The following is a 24781-nucleotide window of genomic DNA, read 5'->3' as shown; positions in this document are numbered from 1 at the left end:
GAGATGCGCAAGAAGAATATCTGTGAAGATTCTCCTTATGTGATTTAACCCGATTTCGAAATTGGTTAGGATTTTAAATATCCTGTAGTGTGAGCCCAGCATAAGCTTGATGTATCTAGTACGTCAAAGTAGGAGAATACATTTCTACATTTGTGTGACAGTTTTACTTCTGCTAAAAAATGAGTGTCTGTAAATGTGTGAACAGTTTGAGAGAGGATGTGGCTTTGGAGTGTTATGTTTAGTTAGTGTGTGTGTGTGTGTGTGTGTGTGTGTGTGTGTGTGTGTGTCTGCGTATGAGAGTGTGTGGGGGTGGATTACGACCACAAGCATACCCAGTTCATTCTGGCAGTTCTCCGAGATGCGAAAGCAGTGCATCTTGCTGAAGTTCCTGGAGCAGATCCGTACACAGCTGGGGTGGAGGAGCATGTTATGCAGCCTTCCCATGCTGCACTCTGGGGGCACGATGACATAACAGGCGGCATGTGTCTGTACAGCCGTGGAAAAGAATGACATCAATTACATCAAGCACTGACAAGTGCAGTACATGGTTAGTCGTGAGTCCTGGTAGAGGCCTCTGGCGAGCAAGAACAACCACCATGAAAAAAACACTGTTGGATCACAGTGTTCCAGGTCAGGTCACCCTAGGCCCTTCAGACCTCAATGAAATATAACACATTGTGTTGCGAGGCTACAGTTCAAGCAACCTACGACGCCTTGTCAATGTTCTAGATGAAGCCAAGCCTACAATTTACAAAGACAATAACAATGAAAAGAGTAGCAGTAGTGCAAAAGGAAACATTCCATATGAACCGAGCAATCATCCCCATTATAGAAGCAAAACTATAGCTCCGTTTCCTCCAGACCTGCATCCAAATACTATTCGGAATCATTTTTATTACTTAACGGTGCTTGATTGCTCTTGTCTGCCAAAGTAATTGAAGGGATTTCAAATAGTATTTGTACCCAGGTCTGGTTTCCTCAACGTCTGGCCTACTGGTCGTGGTTCTCAACGTCTGGCCTACTGGTCGTGGTTCTCAATGTCTGGCCTACTGGTCGTGGTTCTCAATGTCTGGCCTACTGGTCGTGGTTCTCAACGTCTATTTGGGTTGTGGTCCTTACCGTGATTCCACACCACTCGCATCGCATCCCTGCCAGGACGTCTGTGGATCCACAGGTGCGGCGGCACACCTCGCATCGCGCCGCTGATGGAATGTTCCCCTCCCGCCAGTGATGATGGAACGTATCCTGGAGACGAAAGATACGAGTTAGTCAGAGAGAAAAAGCTTTTTAGGCAAGGCAACAGGGGCCGGAGGAGTCAGAGACAGTGCCCTTTTCCAATATGCGTACTTGCGTCCTTGTGAACTTGTGAAACGTCATCAGTCGGAGCCCAAGTACTGTTCCAATTCCAAAGTACACAAGTCCCAAGTCTGCATCAAATGCCAGGATGTGTTCTTGCTCCGCCCATTTTATCGAGGATGCATCAGAGCAGACTTGAGACAGCCAGATCCCAGAAATCATTTCGCATCAAGAGAGCGTTTTTTTCTTGTAACGACCTAACAACGACGAACACATGCAGACAGACAAAACACCTCTGACACGGGCTATTATTATTTTTATTCATATTTTTATTCACATACATGCTCATATTTTTTGAAGTGACAACGAAAAGAGTCAGGGTCTGTTTTATAGATTTTGTTTTATTATTAGTGGTGAATTATTTTAGGCTATAATGGGAGGTCTAGCCTAGTACGGAGGATTCCCTGCGATGTCATCGTTGCCTGAGGTTAGCCCCGTTGTTAGGGCAACACCATTTAAAATGCCTATCTAAAAAATCTATCTAAACTAGTAGAAACAGATGTTATTTGGATAAAATGGCCAAATAATTGGTTTCAATTCTGGTAATTATCCGCATGAAAAGCAATGAAAACGTAAAGATAGTTAACAGTTAACAGTTTAAAATGCTTTTCAAAATCCTAGAAACGGTGGCTGCCGGTGTCCACCCAAAACAAGCCGAGAAGGTGACGTCAACAAGGACGCTGCTGTTCCAATTGCTGAATGACTGAACTTGCGTCCTCCCGTCCTTGGAAGTTCATACTCTGATGCAAACTTCCCATGTCCGAACTAGCAAGGACGCAAGTCCGAACTTGGGCGTACTTGGTATTGAAAAAGGCCCAGTGTAAATGTCTAAAGCATGATAGCTCAGAGTGTTTTTAGACAAGCATGGATACGGTGAAGCCCATGGTGTTAGCCAGCGTTAGCTAGCTAGCAGTATTCTGTTCTGTTCATAGCTAGCGTGCTGCCTTGTACAGGCCCCGTTGCCATTCGTCCCATATTTCATCCATAAGTGTCCTGAATTTCGCGGCCGGCGCCATGGGAAAAATGCATGTGTGTCTTTCTCATTAATCAAAATGGGGGCAGTGCGTTTTTACGCCCGCCTGAGCGTGATTTAGCACAGCGGTCATGGGATGTCCGACCTTGCTTTGAGTGGAAAAGGGCTCTTAGGCTGGAATAGTGTCAGAGCCAGCAAAGATCACCCTCTCAACCAGCCAAGGCCACAGACAAAGGTTGTCCATGCTATCGAATTACATTCAACAGTTATATTGTGCCCTTCCAATCAGTATGTGTAAATGTCTAAACCATAATGGCTCTATAGTACTAGTTTATAGTTTAATGTAATCGATTGTAATGTAAGCCTGTGACAGATCTATTTCCCCAAGGGGATCAATAAAGCCCAGTCCTACACACACATACACACACACACGCGCGCCCTCACACAGTGAAACAGAGAGAGAAATGCAGCTGGTGTAACTTGTAAATTGTAATTTGTAAATTAGAAATTTGGAATTGACATTATGTTTAATTTCACGTTTTCTTCGGATTATTTATGAGTTCTGTTGAGTATTCTGTAGTTTATTTGACGATTGAGTCTGACTACTAGCAAGCTATATCACGCAAGTTCTCCGTGTGTTCTACATTAGCTAAGACGAACAAGGTCAAGAAGGCGTGAAATGGCGGTCTCATGGCTGCATTATATTTGCTTTGATGTTATGAAGGGCAGGAGCTGCGTTGTTTGTGAGAGGATTGTGAGCCAACCGCATGTTTGCGTTGTTTTGCCTCAGGTATGTTCGTAATGTAATGTAGCTAGCTTTGTATACTATAGCAATCTTTTGCTTGTATGTATATAGAAGGTTCATTAACACTTGGCTGCGTGTATATGTCTGTGTGCAGTGCATAGGATAACAGTATGTCTGTCTAAATAAAGAGAAAAGTATAGGATCACACAAAAGAAAGAACCTTCTGATTATGACAGTGACAGGTAATGGGCTGGAGCTGCGTTGTCTGTGAGAGGATTGTGAGCCAACCGCACGTTTGCATTGCCTCAGGTAAAATAAAGACAGCGGCCTGTGAACCTGGAGCTCATTGTCTGCGTGGTCACTACCGAATTTGAGGGGTTACATCTAGAGTTTATCTATAGCATCTTGAAGCCGGCAGCATTTCACTGTGACTGTACACCGTACATTTCATGTGACAAATAAAATCATTTTGATCTCTTGATCTTGATCAGTAGGCTAATTAAATAGATAAAGCACTGATCCTCAACTTCATCTTTTGGCTCTGATTTTATGTGGATTCTAATTGACTGACTCTAATTTACTTGCCATTGCTCAATAGCTAGCTACCTCTCCTGCTGGTTTCAGAATGATAGATGGGATTACAACCTTGAAGTGCCTCTCTGTACAGGACTGTGTGATTAAGAGCATTTGTCTTCCCAGGCTGACGGATGCTAAGTACTAAAGCTTCACAGTGTACAGTAGCTGCAATTTATTCTCCCCAACGCACGCACGCACGCACACACGCACGCAGACACGCACGCACACACACACAATCTTTTCCAAGGGAGGCAAATCATTTGTTTGTTTTTTGCTTCTTGATTATAGCCTATGTTTGCATACGGCTACCACAAGTTGCCACAGGGTGTGTCAAAATGAATGTTAGGCCTACCAAATACCAACAATGTAGACTATATGGACAATAGTATTGGGACAGCTACACATTACACCTACAGGAGCTTTTATGACATCCTGTTCTAAATTCTAACCCTTTGCAGCTACAGATGTGGGAAGTTAGAAATGTCACATGCTGCAGCATTTCACGTCGCGGTATTTGGCAGGGAAATCCCGTTGGAAATCTCGTGGGATTTCAGACGGGTGTTAATTCGTTTTAGTGATGCACCACCGCCAGGTGGCGTCTTTGAGTAGATTTAGCAGGCTGGGCTCAGTGTTTTTCTCCTATAGTCTACGAATGAAGCATCATTAAATTTCACATTCTTTAATTTAAATGCTCTGTTGTAAAGCACTTTGAGCTGAATTTATCTGTATGAAAGGGGCTATACAAATAACGTTTAATTGTTATTATTACCTTGTTCTCAAACCCATGTTTTCTCCATCTCGATGTAATTTAATTATTACGAACACCTATAATATATCTAGGCCTACAGTAGCCTATCTATCTCGGTAACTGACGTCGGGTCAAGACGTGGTGTCTGTTAAGTCAAATGCGCAAAATAACAGTATTGTAAATATATTTGTTAGTAAAGATGTGGTGAACGTGGGGGTTTTGCGTTTTGTTTCTGGAACGCATTCAACTGGTAGGCTACTCGTAAACCCCGGAAGTAAATTTGAAGACAGGGCACCAGCTAATGTAGCCAAGTCTGAGCGCAGTAGGCTGTATGGCTTCAGCACGATACAAAGAAAAAATAAGCTTGATCGGAGGTGTGGATCCATACAAAATTGAAATAGTCGCCATGAGTAAAGATCACTCATTCCCAATCATATCCGGACATTAACTATCTTGTAGCGGCAGGTTTGACAGTGAGACATCAACCGATAATTGTAATAATGCGATTATTGAAATGGTCTTGTGAACGCCTTTATCTGATTTCCAAAATCGGGGTAAGGTTCATAGGACGATTGTGGGTTTTCATTTGCACATAACTATATTTTAATAAAACATTGAAGTCCGCCTGTCAATGACTTTCCCTAAAATTGTGTTCTGTTGCACCCCCTATTGTTAAATTATAAATGAAAAAAACATACACAATATTTTGTTATTTGAATGATCTTGAATATATATATATTCAAGATCATTCAAATAACAAAATATCTTGTATGTCTTTATTTATTCATACCGGCCGCCAGCTGTTCCATGAACGGCTATAGGGAATGCGCAGTTTTGCGCTGGCTACAGCCTATTATATGCACAGTTTCGCGCTATGTAGGCTATTATAAATAAGTATTATTCAGCTTGGACTCGCTGGGGACTGGTGGAGAGACACAGAGCCTCCCCAGACGCGACATCCTCAAGTTGGCTGAAGAGCTGCGCGCTCCTGCGGCGCCCCTCGCAGTGTCCACAGAAGAATACCCCCAAAAAAATACTTGCATGGTGAACACAAGCTGCAGCAAGAACAGAACTGTCTACCAATGCATGAAGTGCACCTATAGTCTGTGAGAGGCTATAGCAGAGGATATGTGCGAAGTGTATTTGAGCTGCCGCCTCAACCGTGCGTAAGAGCAGAGCGCATCAACTCGTGTATAGCTACAACTAGTAGCCCATAGCCATTAAAACGGCTTATTGTTTTATTCATATATCAACTAGATAATTCGATAATAATGAGTAGCCTAGTAGGCTATAAAATGAATTCAATAGGGCAAGCCTTAAGTTGTAGCCTAGGCTACAGTACAATCACAAGACGCATAGGCCTAGCCTATCGTAAAAAGCTTTCTCATAGGCCTATATTAACTTAGATAATTATTAATTATGCTCAGGTCATAATGTCCGTTGAAAATAATTCCCTCTAAGCAGAATTTGAATTGTATTAAAATAGGCTAAAATTAAATTTCCACATATTCTGATTCCTTCTAGGTCTATATAAAAAAAACATTTTTCTAATGTGTAGCCTATAGGCTATAGGCTTCTGCGATGAACAAAACAGCCACAATGTAGCCTGCTTAGCGAGCGAGAGGGCAGTCTACCATAAAGTGTATAACCATAATGTAATATATCTAGACTACATGCATTGTGGTATTTCTTTATATAGCCAATTGTTTCTCAATAAACAGTTATGTCATCCTCTGAGTCCGAATGTAGGCTAATAGACCGGCAGCTCTAAATGCCTTCCCAATCAATGAGACATGGTTGTAAAAATGATGTTTTATTGATGAAAAGGGTAAAACTGAGAGTCATTGCATTGATCGATGCAGTCCGCTACCAGCAAACACTGAAAATACAGGTCCTCCAGCGAACCTGGACTAGACTATTGTAACCCCCCCCCCCCCCCCCAAATTCTTTTATATTCAAATAAACTGGATGAACCGGTTTCCTAGCCCTGGATCGTGGGAGGGGGGTAGCCTGCGTTAGCGGGTGCTTTGCCATGACCGGCCATTGAATTCGCTAGTTTGATTGATAGATGGATGGATTAACGTCCAAAGTAGATTGTGCAAGTATTGTATAGGCCCATGTGTAAGAGATGAATGGCTGTAACCATGAACTCAGCCAGAGGAAGGCCCTACTGTAGATTATCAGCATTATCACCAGTCTCAATTTATGTCTCAATTTATGTGTTGCCATTCATTTAAACCACCATCTCATCTAGACTACTTCTGTTGCTGCATTTTTACATTTATGCTTTCATGATTTTAGAGCGCAATAAACATTTTCCAGGATTCCAAAAAGTCCATCCATTCATCCAACTTTGTTCTGAGCGCAGCGCAGGCTGGTAGCCTACTGTCAAGGCTCACGACTGATGCACTCCCTTAACACATCTCGCATCCACAGACCATCAAGAGAATTTGAATATGAAAGACCTTGGGATTCCAGGAGTCAAGGCCGTTTCAGACGGGGAGCGACATTCCGCCTGCGTTCTCGCTCGGATCAGCGGGGGACGCACGCGTCCTGCGCGCAGCGGGGAAAGCTGACTACAATTCAGCTCTTGTCGCGGGCGGGCGCGCAGCCTAGTTCCATATGAGAACACTCCTCGGTCCAATTCCGTATAGTAGATCAGCCTGTGTACTTTCAACGAATGTATTATTAGACATAATATCATAATAACCAACATAATGACCTCCTGAGCTGCCTGCCTGATGGTCTCAGGGCTAAAGAGACCGCGCGTCGTTTTCCTCACCCTATTGGCATGCTATCAATGAAAGAAAATACATTGTAAATAAACATGGTTTTAGGCTATTGTTTTTATGTAGGCCTATAGGTTAAGCTATTTGTGTTCATAAGGTAACGTCATTGTAAACGAAAGTAGCCTATAGCCTATAATCCAATTGACTGGAACCAGGGCGTTTGACAAAAGTTATGAGGCAAAATAATTTGTCTTGAATGCATTCAAGATGTATCTTTCACATTAAAACTACATACAAAGCTGGGAATGCTAAGAAAATTGCATATGTTTGCAAACTAAAACAAGTGAACACAATTTTACAATCGAAAATGCTTATGAGACCATTATTTTACTTATATGGGGCAAAAGTGGTTTCTCTTCCTGCTTCTGCCTAAGCCCTCCACAATACCACAACACAACGGTGTCATGTTTTACCGAAGGAGAAGTGAAGAAGTCGGTAGCAGTAGCTAAAGCAGTTAGCTAATGTTAAGATCATTCCTCTAGCTGCTTTGCTGCTAATGCGAGATTTCAAACACATCTCTGGTCATCTCCGTTAGCCATCTTACTCGTCCTGATGCCATGTTCCATATGAGAACACTCAGCCTAATGTATTAAACTTCTACTTGTCCCGACAGTTAACAGATATAGACCCGGCGACAGTTACAGAGATAGATACTATAAATAGATAGGCTTTGTTCGTAATAATTAAATTACAACCAGACAGAGAACAAGGAGTTTGAGAACGGTAGGCTCATCTAATGTGCGAGATGAGCTACAGCAATGGGTCAATGCGTGGTATTACTGCGCCCCTATGGGCAGGCGAGCGGTGGTGCGGAATGACGTAAAGCGCCTGTTAGAATACCGCGGGTCAAGTTACATTCTTATGTTCCCACATCTGTATAACAGCTTCCACTTTTCTGGAAAGGCTTTCAACAATATTTTGCAGTGTGTTTGTGGGGATTTTTGCCCATTCATCCAGAAGAACATTAGTGAGGTCAGACAATGATGTTTCTGACATCCGTGTTAGGTACATTATATGGACTGGCGTCTATATAGTGTACCTGTGACATTTAATACTTACAAATTCCTGACTTCCATCCTGGTGGCAGAGGCGGCAGTCACCACAGCTGAATACAGCACAGTCGGAGTGGACATGCAGCTCGCAAACTGACAAGACATGGGAGAACGTCACCATTTCGGGTCACCATTTTGGTAACCAAGATACCACTAGTACTTTGAGACTCTAGCCCCATGAGGACCCTAAAGGGGGTAAAATAGCTGTTTGTAAAGAGGATTAATGAATTTCCTGAACAAATAGCCTACTATGGTTGACTGTGTAAACTTGTTCTGTGTATTTAGCCATGCCTACATGCTGAGAGGTTTTAGATTTGGTTTGTGGGATTTCACACATTTAACACTGCACCTTACTGTGCTACGTGCTGAGTTAGCTGAACACATACTGTAGCCTACTTTCGCTACTTTACTTAGTTTAATTTGCTAAATGTGGGCCTAATTCTGTCGTGTTGGGCATTTGTCTCCAAAACTGAACCATACTTACTGTAAGTATCAAGATTCTACAGTATCTATGAATGTCAGGACAATAGCAACATAATTATTGAGCTAGAACTCAGTGCAGTCGCCAGAATAGCCAATTCCTGCAGGGTGTTCAGCGGTGCATTGGTCAAAGTTCGGATACACACATAAGAGCTATGGGAGCTGATGAAATACGAACCTTCACAGCGCAAGGTCAGGTTTCCCTCCAGGTGCTTTCTGCACACACAGCAGAATCTTTTTTTCTGTCCAGCTGGACCAAAACAATGGGCCACTGGGAGCTGGAAGGGAACATAAACATGACAAATAGGCCTGACAATGGCCATTACAGCCAAAGGGCTGCCTAATGTTGATGTGCAGGTCCATCAAAGCACACAGGGCATGTTGAAAACATGCATACTATGGATATATCTCAGGTCATGTATCTTCTTAAATGCGATGAAAGACCAGCAGACTTTCACCAGAACTTTCACCAGTTAGCCGCAGGGCTACGTTGATGTCACTCACCCGCACCAGCGTCGGGGCCATACATGAGCACACAGTCCTCACGGTCTTCAGGCACTTCTCATGGCACATGAAGTTACACACTTTGGGAGGGAAAAGGAGCGACGAGATGAAACAAAGCGTCAATTATCAGCCAATCTGCACTAGAGCAGGTCAATATTATACCTCTGTGTAGCCTAAACTAAGACCCTCCTAACAAGGTGCCTTCAAACAGCTTTACTAGGCTTTACTCTGCTCCTGAGCAGCAGCACAGCCTTCTAGAATGCATGATTCAGAATCCAAGTTTAGAGAAATAACAGCCAGGCCATATAGCCTATACAGTAGAGTTAGCTCTCAGCCTTCAGAACAGCGCAAAGCTACAAGCCGTTTTAAAAACAGGCCCGTATGCATTTTTATAATGATGGTTTGTGTAGCAAAGTTAACTTATTTGATCTTATTCATGGCACAGTAAGCGCAAAAATGCAGCCCAGGTCATTAACATAATGAAGTTGGGAGTTAAACACCTTCAAACAGCATTGGAATGAACAATGATTGAGTCGGTCAATATCAGTCAGAAGATGCACAATATTCCTGCATTGAATTCAAGATTCTTTGAAGTCTTTGAACAAACATCAAAGGGCCTGTGATATATTGATGGGTCTCTCTCTGTACTCCACACAGAGGCACAAGAGTAGCACAGGACAAGAGTAAAGAGCATTCGCTTCACACATGAGGCAGTCACAGTCACGTCATGTCACGATTTGCATGTCAAGATTTGCATCCTCCCAACAACATAGCACCAAGTATTGTAATTCTGCTTTAACTGGTTTAAGTCTAATGCAGCAGTGTATCTCCAATACCGATGTCAATGTGTCCCCCCTCTCTCCCATACCATAGCCCAGAGACGCTCTTCTCCACTCTACAGCAAGCATCCCAGTCTCCTGTTGCCATGCCAACCAGGAAAAATAAATCACGACTTGACTGCAGTTGATTGCGCAACAGAAGCTTTGCACCCCCCCCCCCAACCCACCCACCTACCCACTCTGCCCAGTAACACTGGTGCTGTCCATCATCTTCTGCAAGACACTGCTGTCCCTTCCCTTCAGTGTTCAGAGGTTATCATGATGGATTTTGTAGCGCTCCCTTCATAGGGAACTGGACAGAGCTCACCACTTCATTTGAGAGCATCCAGTCAAAAGGTGATATGCGAGGACAGTCACAGACGTCTATGTTAGAAGCAAATTGGCTACAGTCAGTGACACCTTGTTAAGCTTACAAACATAGCTATGTCGAGCTTTGCTCTATTGAATGGCAAGCTTGCCCATGCCATCGTTCTGGGAAATCTTACTAACCATTAACTTTGAAGTCTGCTTAAAAGTTCAAGAAATGTACGCAAATAGAGTAGGATCAATTGCAGTGAATGCATTGAACTGGAGTAGTGTTGCTAGCTAGTAACTTAGCTAGCCTGCTACAAAGATCAACACGAGCAAACATCTGGCTAGCCGTCCATCTAGTCTGGTGGTTTTACAGATAACGTAGGTAGCCAGAGCCAGCTATGGAACAAAAACAACTGCTAGGTGCCGGTGTAAATCTTACCTTCACAAACGAATCCGATAAGACCCCATATGAAATCGCTGCAATTGTGGCAGAAGGTGGGCTTGGTGAGAGTGACCCTCCTGAAGCAGTGCCCCCCGGAGGATGATCCCGGGGACTGGGGGGTCGAGCCCGGGCTCTCCATGCTGGCATGCCCATGCTTCACACGACCGCTTTCTGCCATCGTCTCCACGCAGGACACAAGTTGAGGACAATGGCCAATTGGCGATTTTGGCAAGCTAGCCGGCTGGTTTGATAGTGTTTGTGGGAAACGACTGTTTCCGCTGTCAGCAGCTGCAAAGGCTAGCTAGCCCTCGCTAGTGAGACCCAGCCGAGTCACTCCGGTCCCTCGCTAGTGAGACCCAGCCGAGTCATCCGGTCCGGAGCGGCGGGGCTGTGCTGGTGGTCGGCTAGACAAGTAGCCAGCGCAGCCAGGAAACTACTGATATATGGCAAATATGGCTTGTTATCTAGAACGAAATGAAACAGAACGGCGTTTTCAATGCGGCTTTTCGATTATCAGCAAACTGCTATAAACTTGTCCAGAACATCTTGAGGCTGGTCTCTTGAAAACACGTTGACAAAAATAAGCTTGCCAGTGGGGGCACAGTCTGTGCACGTAGCCTACTAAGCGAGACGGCAAGTAACCATGGACAATCTGCGAAAAATCTAAATAAACGCAGCAACAAGTGTTCCTGAAAACCATTCAGTTTTGATTCACAAATCAACTGTTCTCCCCCTGCGCCCTTTCCTTGGCAACTCCACGAATTAAAAACGTCCTACTTCCGCCCCTAGTTTTCCTGCGCCCTGGGTATGCTTCCTTGCCTCGACGCGATCGTGACATGACTAGCATAGGTTACGCTCACAGCATATGAATGCAATGTAGATTTCAAGTGGCCAGATAGGTCTGACTGTCCCAACATCACAGTGGAAGAGGACCTGTAGCCTGTATCTTTGCTTGTATCCCGCTGCTTTGAGATGGACAGTGAGGTTTACTAGGCTACTTTCATCTGAATACATTTGGAGTTATGTATACTGCATAGGCTCTGCCACACAGATGTGTGTAGCCAGCCGCACGCCTGTTGGCAATATCCCACATAGGCTACCAGAATGAAGGCGGTCAAGACAATGCTGTAGGCTAATTTTTGTGTGTAATTATTATTTTTTAGCTGCGACCAGCGGCTCTATGGCGCGCTCTGTCGGTTGGTTGGTTGGTCGGTGTTTTTGTGCGTGGTTGGCCAGCCATACCTTCACACAAAAGCTGAATCCCAATCTGAGTGCGCAAACCGCACTTGCGGCCCCTCGCACTTGTTTTTTTTTTTTTTTTTTTTTTTTTAATTCAAAGATGCAGAAATATACAAAGCAATGTATACAAAATATAACAATATATATATATATACATACACATACATATACATACATACATACACATGAACAAAACACAATACACCAGGGGAAAAGCTCATTACATAAAGACCTCAAAAGCATTACGGAGATACCAGGACTTGGAAGCCTTTTTGTTCATGGAGAATTCAATCGAATCAAAGTACAAGGACACTTCTTTTATAAACACAAGAAAAAGTGGAGTTCTTCCAGTGAACTTACATTTGTGAATATGAAATTTAGCAAGGAGAAGAATAAGATTAATAATATAGAATTCACTTTTATAGTTAAAATCTATGACCATGAAGCCAAACAAAACATTTTCAAATAAGAGTGAAAAGTTGCTATAGATATGATCAATTATGTATCTAGAGAGGTCCTTCCACAGCATGTTTGTATGGGGACAATACCAAAACAAATGGAGAACATTTTCTGGTTGATCTTTACAAAACGAACAGTTAACATCAATGTCAGGAACAAATTTACTCAGATAGCAGTTAGTCGGATAATATTTATGAATAATACGGTAAGATACTTCTCTAACCTTATTGGTTAGTAGAAATCTATGCGGGAGAGACCAAACTTCAGACCAGCAAATATCAGAGATTAAATTATTCCAGTAAGAGCAAACAGATGGAATCGAAACAGTATCTCTCTGAAATAAGGAGCGAACTGCTCTATTATTCTTAGGAAGCAGTGAAAAACAAATCTTCCCCATGGAAGATAGAGCAGGATTCATAGAAGGAACCTGTACCACAGGAGAGGCTCCTTTTAATAACATTAAAGCACCTGACGGAATAGCATCAAAAACCATCGCATACTCTCTAGGAGTGACAGGGAACTTAAATTTAATAAGAAATTCTTTATAAGAGAGAAGGAAGCCGTCCGAATTCAAAAGTTGGGAAACAAGTAGGATGTTGTTGTCAAACCAATGTTGAAGGAATAAAGACTTATTCTTAAAAAGGATATCTCTGTTGTTCCAGATACTATACTTATGGGGTGAGAAATTATGTTTGAAGATCATGGACCAAGCTAATAGAACTTGCCTATGAAAGGCAGATAGTTTTGCTGGAATCTTATCAATATTATAGTTACAGCTCAAAAGAAAATCAATTTCACCGAAACGAGAGAAGATAGAGTGAGGGATGAAGTTCCACAAAGAAGTTGGGTTTTTTCTAAAGTGTTTCAGCCAATTAATTTTGAAAGTGTTGTTTAGGGTGCTGAAGTCTAAGAAGTTGAGACCACCGTGGTCATAAGTATTCATAACTACAGATTTTCTGATATAGTGGATTCTGTTCTTCCAAAGGAAATTAAAAAGCAACTGATCAATCGATTTACAGGTTTTGACGTCTACATGCAGTGACAATGCAGCATAGGTAAGTCTCGAGATGCCTTCAGCCTTTGTCAACAGAGTTCTTCCTTTAAGAGACAGGTCCCTTTGAAGCCAAGAGTTTAGTTTTTTTCTAGTTTTTTCTATAATAGGATAAAAAATTGTAGAGCACCTAGAATGTTGAAGCTTATTTACAGTGATACCTAAATATACAACAGATTCTCTTACAGGTACATTACAAATGTCAGGTAAATTACAGTCCTTTAGAGCCATTAATTCACATTTGTTCAAATTAAGAGAAAGGCCAGAAGCCATTGAAAATACACTAATAATATCAAGAGCATGGGAAACCTGAGAAGCATTCCTTAAAAAGAGAGTTGTATCGTCAGCCAGTTGGCTAATTACAATCTCTCTATCAGCGATTGTAAGGCCTTCTAAACTGCTTTTTTTAATATGATGGAACAAGAGTTGAGTGACCAAAAGGAAGAGATAGCAGGAAATTGGGCAGCCTTGCCTGACACCACGGTTTACATTAAATCTGGGGGAAGTTCCAGCTGACAATTTAATGGAACAATTACTGTTTGTGTACAGGGTTCTGATAGATCTACAGAAGAAATCGCCAAATCCAAATGTTTTTAAAGAAAGAAAAATGAAATCATGCTCAATGGTATCAAAGGCTTTATAAAAGTCAAGGAAAAGAATAAAGCCTTCATCAGTAACTAAGTCTGAGTAGTCAAGCACGTCAAGAACTAAACGCACATTATCAGAAATATGTCTATCTTTTAAAAAACCAGACTGAGCTTCATCAATAATATAGGATAGAGTAGTTTTCAGGCGACACGCAAGAAGTAAAGCAAGTAATTTATAGTCGTTATTCAGCAGACATATTGGACGCCAATTATCAAGTAATAAAATATCTTTTCTAGGTTTAGGTATGAGGGTTATCAGGCCTTGAGTCAGAGAAGGGGGGAGAGTCTCATTATTAATACTTTCACTAAACATTTTTAGAAGAAAGGGGGCCAGCTGCTCACTGAACATCTTATAAAATTCAGCACTTAAGCCGTCTACACCAGGGGACTTATTATTCTTAAGAGAGTTGATCGAGATCACGACTTCTTCTAAAGATAGCGGCGTATCACAAAAAACACGATCTTCAGGCTTAACAGCATTAACAGAAGAACAAATAGAATCTAGGAAGGAACAAGCGCTTTCCTTGCAAAATTTACTGCTATATAAAGCCTTATAGAAGTCCGCACAGTGAGAGGCAATGTCCTTCTGATCATCTGAGACTACATTGTTAATTTTTAGTTGAGAGATTGAGTTTGAGCTGGCGTGAGTTTTTTCTAGTCTAAAGAAGTAGGCCGAGTTCTGTTCCCCCTCCTCTAGCCATTTTTGCCTCGATCTAACAAAGGCACCCTCTGCTTTATTCTTGTAGATTAAATCAAGTTTATACTGTAGTTCTAAGAGCTGAGAGCTCTCTTCCATTGATAAATCATCAGGGGATTTCTGCGTGAGGGAAGCGATCAGAGAAATAACCTCCAACTCGTCAGCTCTTTTAGATCTGGTAAGATCACTACTAAACTTCCTCAAAAATTTACCAATTTCAAATTTCATCAACTCCCAATTAATACAAAATGTATCTTCTATTACAGCTTTTAACCAGAAACGATTAATTAAATTCTTGACTTCTGCTTGTACCATCGCATGATGAAGGAGAGAATTGTTAAGCTTCCAGTAAGATGAATGGGATCGATCAGGGGAAGAAAGAAGAGAGATTTTAAGATAGATTGCCTTATGGTCAGTCAAAGGCGTTGGACTAATATCAACGGATATATTGTCTTTCAGGCAGCTCGAGACTAACCAGAAATCAATTCTAGATTGACAGGATCTTGACTTATTGCTCCACGTATATGTTTTTTCAAGAGGGAACTTCTCACGCCACACATCTATCAGGCTATATTTCTCCATAAATGTTTTTAGAGTAAGGTTTGGAGAAGAAACTGATTTGGGTGGCCATCTATCAATAAGATTGTTCATAGCAATATTAAAATCACCGCCCAATACAATGCATGAAGAAGGATATTTGTTCATTAACAAAAGGATATGTTCATCTAAAGTGTCAAAGAGGTGGTCATTGTCCGACTTTAAATTGTAACCATAAATATTGACAATAATAAAGAATGCATTGTAAACTTGAATAACCTGACAGAGAAAATGGCCATTTGGGTCAACAATTGAATTAATAATTTTTCCTGAGAACATGTTTTTTAGAATGCAGACACCTGCTGAGCGCTCTGTGCCATGAGAAAACCAGAGGTCATTGCCCCATTGCGACCTCCAGAGCTTAGAATCATTTGCAACTGAATGGGACTCCTGAACAAAACAAAAATCAGTTTTGAACTGCTTGGCAAAAAGGAACAAGGCCTTATGTTTAGTGATATCACGCAATCCCCTGGTGTTAATAGAAACTAACGAAATAGACAAGGTTTAACCTTGAAAAATAAAGCTTATGAGTAGGCTACAAGAGTAGGTTAGGAAAGATGAAAGAAAGGGACCAAACACGTCACCTAAGTCAACAATTTGTGAGAATAGAGGTGAGATTGAAATAATATAGGCTATATAGCCTACCATAGTATATAAGATATTGTACACCAAATAAGCCAACGGAGAACAAAGCGGATGAAATAGATGGTCAATTGACTTCAAAAAACAGGGCGCCAAGGTCTATATAGAAAGGGATGTCTAAGCCATGCTTATGACTCTCAAACGAGAGAGAATAGGACATTTACATCTGCAATTATCAAAAAGAAATAGACATAAGTAGGCAGACATAAATAACACAACTGTGGCTCAAGAAAGAGGGAGTTCTTTTCCCTCGATAAAGCCTCGCCCTCCCACAAAGTAAGCTACCTTCCCCGCTTTCCTTGCCTTTTCAACCAGCGGCCACAGCTTCTGTCTGTTCTCGCGGTCAGTCTTACTGAGGTCTTCAGCAAAACGTAGATTCTTGTCGCGCAGGAAAGCAGAGTTCTTGGCAGCAGCCCACACACCACCACGGGCGACACGAGAAGAGAACTGAATAATGATGCTCCGGGAGTGGTTGGGTTTCTTTGGGCCAAGCCGATGCACTGTGTCGATGACGAGCGGCAGCCTGTCCTTCTCCGCGGGCAGAAGAGTCTGGCAGATCCGGATCACTTCTTCGCGCACCTGTTGATTTTCAACATTCTCGGGAACGCCATGCAGCTTGAGATTCCAGCGCCTTGAGTAGCTTTCTAGCTCTGCAACCCGCGACTGAAGCTGGCTGGTTCGTTGTTTCTCTGACTCAACAGTGTCGTCGAGGCAGGTGACTTTAATTTGCACAGCAGCAATCTCTGAGCGCGTGATGGCGATGGCATCCTGAAGATTTGTAATGCGCGCCGCGTTATCACTGACCATCTTCTCTAAAGCGTCTGCTCTCGAGTTGATCAGATTTGAGAGAGAACTCACAATGTCCACAGAGTCTGAACCCATCTTACTTTTCTTGCCAGCAGGTGGCTTGCTGGGAGTGATGGGCAGAGGAGGAAATTCCTTTTCATCCATTGCTGCTAGCTCAACGGATTTAACGACGTAATCGTGGCAGCTGTCTACAAGGAGGTTGGTGGAGCTAGCTACATCTACCTCAGGAAAGTCAGCCGTTTTTTTTTTTACCTCAACTTCTTTTCTCTTTGGCATGTCAGAGGACATCAAAAAGTGCATGAAAAGAAGTCAGGAGCAAACAAAGAGTGTAAAACAAGTACACACGTATGATTAAAACGATTCTCACACAAATATAAAAAGTTCGGTGGCAGAGCTCGGTAAAAGCAGGTGTTCACGGCGCCATCTTGGTCGGAACCCCGCCCCTCGCACTTGTGGCCTGAGGCCTGAGCACTTAATTGACGTCAGCTGGAAGGGCCAGAGGGTGCAGGGCCGTGAATTAAATGGGACAGCACTCCCAGTTTCGCTCAATGCCCCTCCCACTTCGTTTTCATTGGCTGCCGCGTTCCTCCGACGCAGAGGCTGCTCTGACGCTCCCTTCAGCTCTGCAAATTGACCGATTGACGTCTGTTTTAATTTAATAATAATTAAAAAATTAGGTTGGGTGGGATATGTTTGCAGCATGTGGATTTCAAGATAAATGTTGTGTTATCTGCAAATGTCATCATTTATGTGTGATGCACTCGGATCATGACTCGGATGCACTCAAGCACTGTGTCACATGAGACGCGGTGGGCTGTGGGTATTTTCTGCTCCTAAGTCCGTGAAATTGCGGACTTTCGGTAAGTGCGGTTACAGTGCGCAAAATGGCGGCGTGGCGCACTTGTGGACGTAGCAATTCCGTTTTGGAACTACCCTGAGCCCTTGTGGACTTAGCGGGAACGCGCATGTAAGGCCACAAGGCTGCGAGTGCTCTGCACTTTCGCCTAAGTGCGCGATTTGGGATTCAGCTATAGACAAAGAACTAGACTGGCCATTGTGCTGTAGAATTCCAATGGACTCACGTCCGACGTGGCAGCCATCTTGTGCAGGGCATCCCACTATGTGATGTCAATGATCCCACAGATTCACTGTGTATATAAATGGTAGATGTTAGATCATCTACCATGGGAGAAAGTCTCTGTAATTGTGCATAAGTGGCATTTCCTATCACTGGGATTAGCTGGAATGCTTGTTTATTTATATTGTGACAAAAAATGTTTTTTATTGTGACTTGCCAAGAGATTATAGATGCAGCCCCCCCCCTGCCAGTATACTGTTAAGTTCTACTCTGTGTGTATTCTCCAGGGTTCCCACTAATTTTTACCAATAAAAATTACAACTTTTCCATGATTGAACGTCTTGATGACCATGGGAACCCTGATTCTCACTAGCATCAGTATCAACTAGAAAAACCACGTAGCGGCTAAATGCCTCCGCCCAACAATGCAAGTTGCAGTTAACATTCAGTTGGTCTTGAGAGAGGGCCCCTGTGTTGATGTGGATGGTGCTTGTGTATGCTAGCTTGCTGGTATTCTAGCTGTAATGCTAGCTAACACTAATGCTAGCTAGCATTACAGCTAGAATAGCTAATGCTAATGCTAACGCTAATGCTAACGCTATTGTGTTAGAATTAGCATTAGCTAGCTAGCATTAGAATTAGCTAGCTAGCGCTAGCTTTATTGTTAGCGTAAGCTAGCTAGTGTTAGCGTTCAAAAGTGCCATTTGTTTGACCTTGACCTTTGACATTTGAAAACCAAAATCTAATCCAAATAATCTAATTAAATCCAACTGGACATTTAGGCCAAATATGTACAAATTCTGTAATACCGTTCTTGAGATATCATGTTCAGCAGGCCAAAAACACCTTTTGTGATGTCAGTGACCCTTGACCCCCACAATGTAATCAGTTAATCCTTGAGTCCAACTTGACATTTTACCTAAATATGAACAAATTCCGTTAAGCCGCAAAATACAAGTTTGACAATTAGCTATATGAGGGACTATCTGTATATACCCGCAAAAAACAAGATACTACATTATATAAAACTGTGTTAATAGTCGATGTGAGTGGAATAAATTACGTTATCCGTGTAATGTTAGCTTAGGGCAGCTAGACTAGTCTGTTATCCTAACCAGTTAGCTATGCAATTTAATTGTGAGATAAGTAAATAATTACCATTACAATACCCATATTAGGCTACCATTCTCTTCCCGCAAACGCCAGAGTATTCATAAAACCTTAAAAGGCTAGTCTAACTGTATTTAGGCTGACACTAAAATATAAAAAGAGTCACTAGTCACTTACCGAACAAAACGCCGAGCAGCTCTGAAGCCCAACAGTAACATGTTCCAAATGATGCCCTGCATAACATGGCGGTCTCATCGGACGAGTCTAAATCAATCAATCAAAGCTTTATTTGTATAGCGCATTTCATACCCAGAGGCAACACAATGCGCTTTACAGAGAACAAGGGAGGTGGGCATACGACCCACTCTCTACATATTCCAGAGGGAAGCAAAAAAACAGTAATCACCCGGGGGCCAGATAAGTGAGCTGTAAAAATTCTTCCCTGACCCCTCTCAACAAGGCGATCGAGCAAGCTCCAGGAGTATGTTTGTCTACCGGCTAAGAACATTTATGAAGCAATACATTGCATTGAATGACATTTCAGAGTGAGAGAAGCATCATAGGAGAAAGAATATTCTACGGACATGCTACATCATCCACAGTAGACACAGGGGTATCTATCGGACTTCGGGAGGTCTGCTGGTGACAGTGGGGCATCCACTGGACCTGGCTAGTCTAAAGGGGGCGTGGCCAGTCTAGTTCTTTATAATGTCTATGCCTTCAAAGGTATCAATTTAAAGTCGCACTGAAACGGACGTTTGAGATCATCTTACGTCCGTAGTTTGACGTATTTCCGACGCAAACAAGCTATGAGGGTGGGACATATGTGACCGCCGCTGGTAATTTGGTCCTCAACTAGGCATTTTCATTTTTCAGTTTTTTACAGATTATGAAAGTGCAGATTGTAAGCTTTCAAATGAGGTCTCATACATTGAAATCTGAACATATTTGAAGAAGATATGCTTATTTGAATGCTAGTACTGCCAAATCAACTTAGCTGAGAAATCTCCCTCCAAAGTTCTCCAACATTTTCACACCTCTGACTGCCAGGTAATGGGCGTGAACAATGGCCTGGTAACCCCTCCCCCAGCCACTCCCCCACTGGACGATCTGTCATTATCTGTCAGAGTGGCTGTCAACTTGGGGTATTAACTGAGAGTGGCTGCCAAGTGAGGTGCTCTCTCACTGATGACCCCACACTCTGAGTCAGTATTAATCTTGTGTTGTGAATGCAGTTAAGAACAATATAAGATGAAGTTAAAATTTAACGTTCTTTATTGTCACATACATGATATAAAGTACAAGCATAAGTAGTTAAGTGTACAAAAAAAGGCAACTGTCTAAGTGTTAAAGTGTACAGTCAGTTGTCTGTTTTATAGACAAGGTGCATAGTGTTCATTGTGATCAAGTGTACAACAAAGTAATAACAGTCCCCAGCTCAATACTCAAGGTAATAACAACAGTACTCAGCTCAGTATTCAATATTCTAACAATGCAGTCTGTGCAAGTGTGGGCAAGTCTGTGCAAGAGAACAAGCAACGCTTCAGTATACAAACAGGAAAACAGGAAAGGCTGTGGCCTTTCTCCTGCAGTGCTGTGCGTCCTGATGATCTGCAGTGAATCTACAAGCGGACAGTCTTGTTCTGAGCTGCTGTGGAGTTTGGCGGGGGACATGTGACGTCTCGTCCCTCATCAGAACAGAACTCTCTGATCTTGTCAAAGAGATACGTCTGTCTGGCCATGTCCAGTCCGGGTGGGGCTTGCACAAGAAGACCTTCTCTGGGGGGCAGGACATCAGGCTTGCGCAGCAGCTGAAACTCGACTGCCGGTGCATCACGGTGTTCTCTGGCCACAACCATGCCAGGTCTCTCAGTATCAAAACTGCAATAGAATAGAAGGAAGAAAGTACATTAAACTATTGCCCACAGTACTGGCACTCCATATAGATAAAATAGTACCAGAATGTGTTGATTAAATAGACTAGCTAATGCATGATAGGATGAACGTATTCTCACCTGTTGTGCAAAATCAAAGCTGTAGTGCATAGTGATCTTCTTGCTGGCTGGTATGGAGGGGCCCAGGGAGAGCTGCAAATCCTCACCTTTTTGCTCATCCTGTAACCAAAACAAAAAACAAAGGTGTCAGACTACCATAGCTCTCATGCTCTCTCATTCTGTTTCTCTCTATAATATAGCTACCTAGCTCGATATTAGCTGCCACGCTGGCTAGTTTAGGAACAAAGGGCTAGCTCAGCTAACTAGCATGTTAGCTAACGTTAGCTAGCTAGCCTTTGTTAGTTTGTTATGCTAGCTAGACTTAGTCACTTGTTTAGAAAGGAGCTACTGCTAAACGACTAACGTTAATGTAATGTAAACAGCACAGATAGTATAAAGATCAGCTTACCCCAAAGCAAAGCAGAATGCTTGGCGGTGGTGTGAATCTGCTACGTCGTTCGCGTTCGCTTGGTAGCAACTGGCTTTGCTGATACAGTCATCTCTGTATCACAGGACATCAAGAATAAACTCCGTGTACGAACGAGTCCTGCTCTGCTGGAGTTTTAGCTGCTCTTAAAACTCTTTCCATGTCCTGGATGCCATCCCCGTCTTCTCTTTAGCAAAAGCTGTAGCATCCTTGGTAAACTTGGAACTGAATGTAAACAAAGCTGGCGTGTTGGCGAAGGGTGGGGGGCGGAGAACCCGGAAGCAATAGCCAATGAAACCAAATCATGCTAATCGATCTGCCCGCCCCCAAGCCCGGCTCGAAATCAGCTAAAAACGAGCTTAGTTTGCAGACTAATTAAACGTATTTCGTGAACCTAAAACTGTTGTCTGTTATAGTAAGTGGGTTCTTCACAACTTCAACTTTGGTAATACAAAATAAAACAAAAAACGAAAAAAAACGTTTTTTTATGTATTTTGCCCTCTAGCGCATTTCGGGGTTTGCCGAGTTGCGGACCAAATCACCAGCCGCTGTCACATATGTTTAGAGGAATTTGATTGGAACATTGACAAGTGGACGGGTTTTAAGAACTTTAGACAGATTCGATAGAAGGATAGCGTTGATTGACGGGTGGATGTCGTGAGATTATTGGCCTAAAATCTAAGGTACCTGTTGTCGTCATTGCATGTGACCTACCGTTTTCCAGGAAGTAAGAAATTATATACTTTGATATAAGATTACAACAAAATTAGAATTTTGTAAATTTTTTGGCATACATCGTTGAATAGGTGAACACTATGACCAATTATGTGAACCAAAATGGGACAGAATGCTTTTTTCATTTCAGTGCGTCTTTAAGCAATAAACCACGAGAGGCCGTGTGTTATTGTGATTTTATAACAGCTAGGGGGCGTTGTTAGGCATGACGGGAAGCGGAAATTTCTTCTTAAATGCATTTTTTTTCTTAACTTGGGACTTAAGAAGAAAGTTAAGAACATATTGAATTCGCAAAAAAAGATCTTTAGAATATTCTTAACTTTCTTCTTATGCTCTTTCTTAAGTATAAAGTTAAGAAGAAATGGGATTCTTGAAATAAATATTTTATGTATTACAATACTATTAAATAGTATAGAAATAACAATTCTGATTTAAAACATGGATAAACATCCAACATCTATCATGATGATAGTGTTACATACACATACAGTCTTTTAAAATAAGAAATAACAATTCTGATGAAAAACATGGATAAACATCCAACATCTATCATGATTATAGTGTTACATACTGTCATAGAAATTATAGTTTCATCACCACCTTTTGTAATTCACCACCTCCCTCAACCTTTCACATAGCTGTGCTAACCTAATTCATGACAGGATGACCTCCAGGAGGTCAACACACCTATAAATCTGTCTACTCCAGAATAACCATCCCTTATCCCTTTGTCCCTTTGTCTCTTCAAGAAATTACCGCCTTTTCTCATGTCACGTGTCTGTATTCTCGACCACTGTTGATGACGCCTGCCATTTAATATGACATACAATGGGTTAGCCAATCACATCCAGGAGCACCATACCTGTGTTTTGCTTGAATATAAGGCAGCGCAAGATCAGGCTGCAGCACTTCTTTGGATCAACCACTCGTGTGTGTTGTCTGGAAGTCCTTGCGCTCGTATGTTTTCTCAATAAACCATACTTAACCTGTTTGAGTGAATCTTGGTAAATCCTTTTTGACTAGATCAGTTAAAATCCATCACAGTTGGCGAAAAGGGAGGACTGCCTGTGTGTTGCTTCGGGATTCCAGTGGATGAACTGGTCGGTAGACGTGTCGGATCCATAGTGGATATTTTGAAAATCAATTTTCTCTCTTGTGCCAGAGCGCACACTGAGATTATTTCCCCAGTTCTTTCACTGGCTTCCTGAACTCCCAGGTACGTTTTGAACGAACCCTCTTATGGTTTTGAGTTGTATTTTCCTTGTTTTCGTTTCGGATTGTGTTGTTGGTCTGGCGTATTGTTGAAAACAAACTCCCCGGGGGGGGGAGTAGGTGGTGGCAATCTAAGGCGTTGTTTTTAACAGTGGCAGTTTAGGATTGGTGATATTGCATTGTTCTCTGACTTCGTCCTTGTTTAGTTTAGGCTACCGGGGTTCTCTTCAGAAGAGGTGTAATTTTGGTCTTGGGACTCGCTCCCTTACAGTTGATGTACAGTCGGCTGTAGTTAAGAAGTGAGAGTGCATTTCTAGGATAACGTTTGGGTTGTTTTAGTTCGATGTTCCAGAATTAGCACAGAAGGGAACCTGTTGAAGTTCGCAGTGAGTGCGATTTCCAAAATAGCTGAAGTTCGCAGATAGTGCGATTCCCACAGGGTTGAAGTTCGCAGGGAGTGCGATTTCCAAATAGGCCTAATTGAAGTTTGCAGATAGTGCGATTCCCAAAGGGTTGAAGTTCGCAGTGAGTGCGATTACCAGCTAATCTCCGGAGTGTCTGTTTTTGTCCCCGAACGGGGTTGTGTTGTCTTTGTGTTTGTCTAGCGCTATTTTGCCGGCTCAGTGGGATTTTTGATTGCATTTTTGAGTTCGGCTCTGTTGTATGTTTTGTTAAACGCGCCTATTATCCAGGTAGGTATTGTTTACATTTTGTACACTGTTTCGACTGTTAAATCGTAACTGCTAGATTTCCAGTAGCTGGTCGTCTGAGAGACGAAGAAAACTCTGCTCTCCCATGATCCGCCATTGAGCCAGAGGGAGAACAAAGGACCAGTTGCTGGGTGAGTTACGTAGCGGTTTAATGTGTCTTTGTTTCTTTCGAAATTATATTCTTTCCCGCCGTGAGTTAACAATAAGGTTTCCTTTCATTGCTGTTGGGTTTTAGGCTGCGTCGTGTTCATTATCACTGCTAGCTCACCGCTTGATATTCTCAAATTGTCTGGTCCAGCTAAAATTGTTGCCCTAAAGCATTCTGCTAGTGCCTGTTGGCAGATTCCGCTATGGAATAAGTATAGCAGTTTTCCGTCTCCATCTGGTACGCTTAGCGTTAAAGCCTTGGCCAACATTAGGGCTCAACTAGAAGCGTTTGAGAAAACTAAGTTGGGGAGAAAAAGTGGTAATGCCATCGATTGGGCTGCGTTTAAAATTTGGGACTCAGTAGCGCGGGAAGGTTTTTTGAGGTCAGAGAAAAAAGACAAAGAAACTGTACAGCCAACGGCGTCTCCGCC

General features: G+C 42.4%; 1 protein-coding gene across 1 annotated transcript in view; it reads right to left on the bottom strand.

Moving 5' to 3' along the window:
* dgkq (diacylglycerol kinase theta) overlaps window positions 1–9303 on the bottom strand; it is a 52732-nt gene extending 43429 nt beyond the window's left edge. Inside the window, exons 1-5 of the mRNA XM_084456715.1 lie at window positions 9224–9303; window positions 8898–8997; window positions 8247–8332; window positions 1120–1245; window positions 333–486 (exon numbers count right to left, since the gene is read on the bottom strand). Of these exons, the coding sequence (XP_084312841.1) occupies window positions 333–486; window positions 1120–1245; window positions 8247–8332; window positions 8898–8997; window positions 9224–9292 (535 nt within the window). The 5' untranslated portion in view covers window positions 9293–9303. The remainder of the gene's footprint in view (window positions 1–332; window positions 487–1119; window positions 1246–8246; window positions 8333–8897; window positions 8998–9223) is intronic.
* Between the last annotated feature and the right edge of the window lie 15478 nt (window positions 9304–24781).

This window comes from Borostomias antarcticus, assembly GCF_949987555.1.
Source record: "Borostomias antarcticus genome assembly, chromosome: 22".
Taxonomy (NCBI): domain Eukaryota; kingdom Metazoa; phylum Chordata; class Actinopteri; order Stomiiformes; family Stomiidae; genus Borostomias; species Borostomias antarcticus.
This window is presented reverse-complemented; position numbering and strand designations above follow the sequence as displayed.